Raw genomic sequence first — 7,500 nt, 5'->3', positions numbered from 1 at the left:
GGTTATATGACCACTGTGTTCACAGATCATTCTTGCCTGCCTTGCTGCCGTGGCCGTTGTATATTATTCATTACTTTCGTATATTTGGCAAATGTGTATAGAATTAAATGAAATTTAATTTAGACAAAATTATATTTGCAGATCATTCTTGCCTGTCTCGCCGCCGTGGCTATTGCCACTCCTCAGTTCGAGGACCGAGTGGTCGCCCTCCTTCGCGATGACCGCGTAGCCAACGAAGACGGCACCTTCTCCTACGCCCTGGAAGCCGACAACGGCATTAACACAGCCGTTGAAGGAGTTGTTGGATCAGCCGGCCAGATCAACCAGCAGGGATCTTACACGTAAGTGGTGAAAGAAAAGAAAGTTGATACACAAATATTGCAATCCTTCATATGAAGGAATACTTCATAACATTAGGTACAACTGGTGTCTTTCCAAAAGTCTGAAAATTGTCATTCACTAATTCTTTTAATTTTCTTTCCATTACATACAAGAACATATGCTCCCCTTCTATACTAATGCAAGTGTTGTATATTATCTGATCCTTACAGCTACACCCTTGCGGACGGTACTCAGGCTGTTGTCACTTTCGTCGCCAACGAGAACGGCTTCCAGCCCCAGTCCAGCATCCTGCCCACTCCCCACCCTCTTCCCGCCCACGTCTTTGAGCTGTTGGAAATCGCCGAGCGTCAGCGCGCTGCTGGCATCGTGTTCAACTAAGGAATAAGAAAAAATAGCAAGCAAAAAGAACGGATGTGAAATGAATGTTGAATGAATAAAGTTATGACCGATCTCGTTATTTTTATTTCGTTCACACTCTGGGAGAACACTATAGGATCTTTGTGCCCCTAAACATTATTCATTTTACGAAACGCAGAGTGACATCATTCGACTAATTAGGATTATTAATTTCGGTATCTCAAAATCTGATGTCTGGGCGTAATATTGATAAATGTGTAATAATCATAAATGATTATTGCTATTAAATTACTGAAGATTCTGTATAATCCTTCTCTGATATGTTAACATTTCTCAGCACTAAGGCAATAAAAAATATTAAAAATGCAAAACAAATCGTCAATGTTTCCGTGACATTATGTTAGCAACTTTTTTTTTTCTTATCTACGATGATCAATTAAAATCAACGCAGATGAAAATGAAAAAAAAAAAAGCGATATTCATAGAGTAAACTGCATGTGTCCATTTCCTTCATCCCAATTCTTTCATCTGGCCAACATTAGGTATAGTTTAGATCATTAGAGGTGGTAGAAAAGAAAGAATGCTAGAAAACAAAGTAAAAGAACGAAACACAATCGAGCACGTATAGATATGAATATATGTTCTCTCTCTTTTATATATATGCACACACACACACACACACACACACACACACACACACACACACACACACACACACACACACACACACACACACACACGTATATATGACCAAATGTTGAAAGGTATGAATAAGAATTAATATCTTCACAATACAAGAGATGTATTTGACCAGTTTCGATTATATCTTCGTCAGAAATACATATATACTGCACATTTCTGACGAAGATAGATATTCGAAGCAAGTCAAATGTATCTCTTGTATTGTGAAGATATTTATTCTCATTCATACCTGTCAACAATATATGTATATATATACATATATACATATACATATTTACACACTCATTTATTTGATATCAAGACATCAAGACATAAAGCTATCATTTCTCTATATATTGTCCATCTAGGTCTACACATTTCTGAAGACGATATTTCCATTTTTCAAACCCAAATCTGAGCTTTTCAATTCACAGTCATGTCAATACGGAAGTTTTAGCCTCACAAGGGACTCACTTTGAAATTCTCTTTCACTTTGGGATCAAATAGAAGTCTGAGGGGACACCAGGGCTGCAGAGTGGATGGGGTTAAAGTCTGCCAACGAAGTTCTCGTAAGAAAACCTTGCTACCCTCTACGAATGATCTGGCACGTTGTCACGGTAGACCAAAATCCTGCTGTTCAGCTTCCCTGTCTTTTTCCAGTATTCAGTTTTCATAACAGTTCCTCATAATAAGCAACTGTGATCGTTTTGTCCCTCGAGGAAATCTATCAAGATGACCTCTTTAGAATACCCCACCCCCAAGAAAAGAGAGAGAGAGAGAGGGAGAAAAAAAAAAAAAAAAAACAGCCACTATCTTCTGAGCTGACCACCGAGTTTGACAGGCCCTGAACATTCCTTCCGTATCCATTGCTTTGACAGGATGTTGCTTTCTGGACCATATTGGCAAACCCAAGACTCGTCCCCGGTTACAGTTAATTCCTTAAAATATTCATCTCCAATCTTCCTTACAAAACTGAAGGTGGGCCTAGCTCTTTAAACAAGCTGATCTTCACGCAACGCTTCCTGAGGCCAGGATGTTCACTTGCAAAGGAAAATGTTGAACCATGTGAGATCCCTACATAGTAGCTATCACATCATAATCCTACGGTTCTTTTTCACAAGCTTCTGCCACAGTTTCTAAATGTACTAGGCTTCAACCTGTTTGTTTTAAATGATCTTGTGCTTGTATATGAAATATTAGTAGCAACATTTTTTTACTAACCCTGGTGTATATGTGTATGGGTATACAGTCATGGATGTTCGAACATTTCGGACTGTATCCATATCGCATACTTTTTTTTCTTTTTGTTTTTGTTTAATCTATCTCTATATTGTAATTAAAAAAAGTGGTGTAAATGATACATCAAGCATGTTAACATATATATTCTATTCAGAACAGATACTTAGTAGTCAGATACTGTACAGGAGGCTTGGGAACCATAGATTATAATTCTATCGGGTGTAGCATGTGCGTTTCTTGTAGACCTTTCCATTGGCTTTTTAAAACAAAACTGAACTGCTCCCTTTAAACACTTAAAACTAAATATCTATTTCTAGCCCATGCAACATTAAGAGCATGCAACATTGAAATCTAAACAAGTTTATTTGATATACTGACGTTCGGGGAGTTCGTCTTCTTTTAACATGTCTGTAGATCTTCCCTTCTCCAGGGTGTCACCATTAGGCATACATATGGATAATATGACGCCTGGGTAAACCGGTCGGTCAGGGCCCGCCCATGGTTTATGGACATGGCCCGCCCCTTTCCTCAGAGTAGAGGTATATAAAGTTCGTCTGAACCTGTGATGCTACCACTGGTCCTCCTCACAGACACCATGAAGATTGTAAGTAAAAAATGTGCTGTGTGCAGATATACAAGCTGTATTATGCGTTGTATGCTATAAGTGTTTAGTGCTCTGGATTATCGTTAGACTTATACTAGCCAAATGCCCGCAAATCTATTAAAACTTTCTATTTACAGATCTTTCTTGCCTGCCTTGCCGCCGTGGCTGTTGCCACTCCTCAGTTCGAGGACCGAGTGGTCGCCCTCCTTCGCGATGACCGCGTAGCCAACGAAGACGGCACCTTCTCCTACGCCCTGGAAGCCGACAACGGCATCAACACAGCCGTTGAAGGAGTTGTTGGATCAGCCGGCCAGATCAACCAAGCGGGATCTTATACGTAAGTTAAAAAGTAATGTAATTGCTTAAGGCCCAAAAAATTGCTTACCTAGTTCCTTAATTATTAAATTATTCACGATGAAGAATCTACATACCGGAAATTGATACATGTTCTAATATTTACAATTCTTACAGCTACACCCTTGCGGACGGTACTCAGGCTGTTGTCACTTTCGTCGCCAATGAGAACGGCTTCCAGCCCCAGTCCAGCATCCTGCCCACTCCCCACCCTCTTCCCGCCCACGTCTTTGAGCTGTTGGAAATCGCTGAGCGTCAACGCGCTGCTGGCATCGTGTTCAACTAAGGAATAAGAAAAAAATAGCAAGCAAAAAGAACGGATGTGAAATGAATGTTGAATGAATAAAGTTATGACCGATCTCGTTATTTTTATTTCGTTCACACTGGGAGAACACTATAGGATCTTTGTGCCTCTAAACATTATTCATTTTACGAAACGCAGAGTGACATCATTCGACTAATTAGGATTATTAATTTCGGTATCTCAAAATCTGTTGTCTGAGCGTAATATTTATAAATGTGTAATAATCATAAATGATTATTGCTATTAAATTACTGAAGATTCTGTATAATCCATCATTCTCTGATATGTTAATATTTCTCAGCACGAAGGCAATAAAAAAAATATTGAAAATGCAAAACAAATCGTCAATGTTTTCTTGACATTATGTTAGTAACTTTTTTTTTCTTTTATATCTACGATGGTCAATTAAAATCATCGCAGAGACACACTGAGATTGTATTTTCATGAAAATAACATTTTAAAATATTTAGCGATATTCATGGAATAAACTGCACGTGTCCATTTTCACTGGCAGTTGAGTTTTTCTTCATCCCAATTCTTTCATCTGGCCAACATTAATGATTGTTTAGATCATTAGAGGTGGTAGAAAAGAAAGAATGCTAGAAAACAAAGTAAAAGAACGAAACACACAATCGAGCACGTATAGATATGAATATATGTTCTCTCTCTTTTATATATATGTATATATATACATGCACACACACACACACACACACACACACACACACACACACACACACACACACACACACACATATATATATATATATATATATATATATATATATATATCAGCAAATGTTGAAAGGTATGAATGAAAATTAATATCTTCACAATACAAGAGATGTATTTGACCAGTTTGGAATATATCTTCAGAAATACATATATACTGCATATTTCTGACGAAGATAGATATTCGAAGCAAGTCAAATGTATCTCTTGTATTGTGAAGATATTTATTCTCATTCATACCTTTCAACAATATATGTATATATATACATATACATATATACACACACGCACATATTTGATATCAAGACATCAAGACATAAAGCTATCATTACTCTATATATTGTCCATCTAAGTCTACACATTTCTGAAGACGATATTTCCATTTTTCAAACCCACATCTGAGCTCTTCAATTCACAGTCATGTCAATACGGAAGTTTTAGCCTCACAAGGGACTCACTTTGAAATTCTCTTTCACTTTGGGATCAAATAGAAGTCTGAGGGGACACCAGGGCTGCAGAGTGGATGGGGTTAAAGTCTGCCAACGAAGTTCTCGTAAGAAAACCTTGCTACCCTCTACGAATGATCTGGCACGTTGTCACGGTAGACCAAAATCCTGCTGTTCAGCTTCCCTGTCTTTTTCCAGTATTCAGTTTTCATAACAATTCCTCATAATAAGCAACTGTGATCGTCTTGTCCCTCGAGGAAATCTATCAAGATGACCTCTTTAGAATACCCTACCCCAAGAAAAAAGAGAAAAAAAGAAAAGAAAAGAGAGAGAGAGAGAAAAAAAAAAAAAAACAGCCACTATCTTCTGAGCTGACCACCGAGGTTGACAGGCCCTGAACATCCCCTCCGTATCCATTGCTTTGACAGGATGTTGCTTTCTGGACCATATTGGCAAACCCAAGACTCGTCCCCGGTTACAGTTAATTCCTTAAAATATTCATCTCCAATCTTCCTTACAAAACTGAAGGTGGGCCTAGCTCTTTAAACAAGCTGATCTTCACGCAACGCTTCCTGAGGCCAGGATGTTCACTTGCAAAGAAAAATGTTGAACCATGTGAGATCCCTACATAGTAGCTATCACATCATAATCCTACGGTCCTTTTTCACAAGCTTCTGCCACAGGTTATAAATGTACTAGTCTTCAACCTGTTTGTTTTAAATTATCTTGTGCTTGTATATGAAACATTAGTAGCAACATTTTTTGACTAACCCTGATATATATGTGTATGGATATACAATCATGGATGTTCGAAGATTTCAGACTGTATCCATATCGTATATATATACATACATACATACATACATACATACATATATATATATATATATATATATATATATATATATATATATATATATATATATCATCTAACTCTATATTGCAATAAAAAAGAGTTGTAAATGATACATCAAGCATGTTAACATTTATATTCTATTCAGAACAGATACTTAGTAGTCGGATACTGTACAAGAGGCTTGGGAACCATAGATTATAATTCCATCGGGTGTAGCATGTGCGTTTCTTGTAGACCTTCCCATTGGCTTTTTAAAACAAAACTGAACTGCTCCCTTTAAACACTTAAAACTAAATATCTATTTCTAGCCCATGCAACATTAAGAGCATGTAGCAATGAAATATAAACAAATTTATTTGATATACTGACGTTCGCCAACGAAGACGGCACCTTCTCCTACGCCCTGGAAGCCGACAACGGCATCAACACAGCCGTTGAAGGAGTTGTTGGATCAGACGGCCAGATCAACCAAGCGGGATCTTACACGTAAGTGAAAAAGTTATGTAATTGCTTAAGGACCAAAAAATTGCTTACCTAGTTCCTTAATTATTACATTTTTTCACGATGAAGAATCTACATAACGGAAATTAATATATATTCTAATATTTACAATTCTTACAGCTACACTCTTGCGGACGGTACTCAGGCTGTTGTCACTTTCGTCGCCAACGAGAACGGCTTCCAGCCCCAGTCCAGCATCCTGCCCACTCCCCACCCTCTTCCCGCCCACGTCTTTGAGCTGTTGGAAATCGCCGAGCGACAGCGCGCTGCTGGCATCGTGTTCAACTAAGAAAAAGAGAAAATAAGGAAATGATATGCATGAAAGTGAAATTCAAGTTGATACAATAAATTTTATGATTGATCTTATTACTTTTCTTCTCAAGGAATTATGGAATAACACTACACAATATGACATCCATTAGTAAGCAATTATTGTCATATATTTCTTTCTGAGTTAAGTGTATTTTTTATACAAATGTACATTCAGTTGTTAGTAACAATGCCATGATTACACGCTGTCTTTTACCCCATGGTATCAAATGCGTGTACGTTATACTGAGTAGCAGTTAGACCTGAGCCAACACTATATACACTGAGATTAAACAGCTTACCAAATTAAAATGGAACAAGAAATTTGCTTCGACATAAATAATGTGGCATCGCTTCCCCATAGTGCAGGATATGCAGTATGTCCACCCTGTTTATACTCTTAATCCCACATGACTCTGTGTTCAACCACTATCCATTTTCTTGCTTTATATCATACCTCTGCAACTGTACTGAGCAAATTGACTACTATTTGACAGGAGGAACTATCAAAGGAAAACTTTGATTTTCTTTTTAGATTTTTTTCCGGGTGGAAAAATGGGAATCACGCTTTTTCGGTAGAGTTGTTGGTAAGATGGTAAATATTTAGAAGTTTTAGCATTATATATGTGCACAAGCTAAAGTTCTATTAAAAAGAGATAACGCAGGATATATTTCCTGAAGAATCTACAGTCTATCACCTGAATGCTTTGTTGAAAATGTCCATATTATTCTATATCTTTTTGCATTAAACTAAATAAAAATATGTAGAAAATAA

General features: G+C 37.4%; 2 protein-coding genes and 1 long non-coding RNA gene across 3 annotated transcripts in view; all 3 read left to right on the top strand.

Annotated features, from left to right (window-relative positions):
- The window catches only part of LOC113802565 (larval cuticle protein LCP-17-like), a 2,712-nt gene extending 1,920 nt beyond the window's left edge, over nt 1-792 (top strand). The window contains exons 4-6 of the mRNA XM_070140648.1: nt 26-58; nt 142-341; nt 552-792. Coding sequence (XP_069996749.1) covers nt 26-58; nt 142-341; nt 552-720 — 402 coding nt within the window. The 3' untranslated portion in view covers nt 721-792. The remainder of the gene's footprint in view (nt 1-25; nt 59-141; nt 342-551) is intronic.
- A 2,376-nt stretch (nt 793-3,168) lies between these two features.
- Nucleotides 3,169-3,936, top strand: LOC113802567 (cuticle protein AMP1A-like). Its single transcript, XM_070140524.1, has 3 exons — nt 3,169-3,223; nt 3,361-3,560; nt 3,695-3,936. Exons 1-3 carry the CDS (start codon nt 3,185-3,187, stop codon nt 3,861-3,863), a joined length of 408 nt encoding a protein of 135 aa, XP_069996625.1. The 5' UTR covers nt 3,169-3,184; the 3' UTR covers nt 3,864-3,936.
- Nucleotides 3,937-6,288: 2,352 nt separating this feature from the next.
- LOC113802566 (uncharacterized) lies at nt 6,289-6,778 on the top strand. The gene is made up of 2 exons (XR_011399660.1): nt 6,289-6,401; nt 6,537-6,778. It is a non-coding gene; the product is annotated as an uncharacterized lncRNA (long non-coding RNA).
- The last annotated feature ends 722 nt before the right edge of the window (nt 6,779-7,500 follow it).

The sequence above is a fragment of the Penaeus vannamei genome, chromosome 27, assembly GCF_042767895.1.
Source record: "Penaeus vannamei isolate JL-2024 chromosome 27, ASM4276789v1, whole genome shotgun sequence".
NCBI classification, from domain to species: Eukaryota; Metazoa; Arthropoda; class Malacostraca; order Decapoda; family Penaeidae; genus Penaeus; species Penaeus vannamei.
Note: the sequence above shows the minus strand (reverse complement) of the source record. Positions and strands in the feature narration are given on the sequence as shown.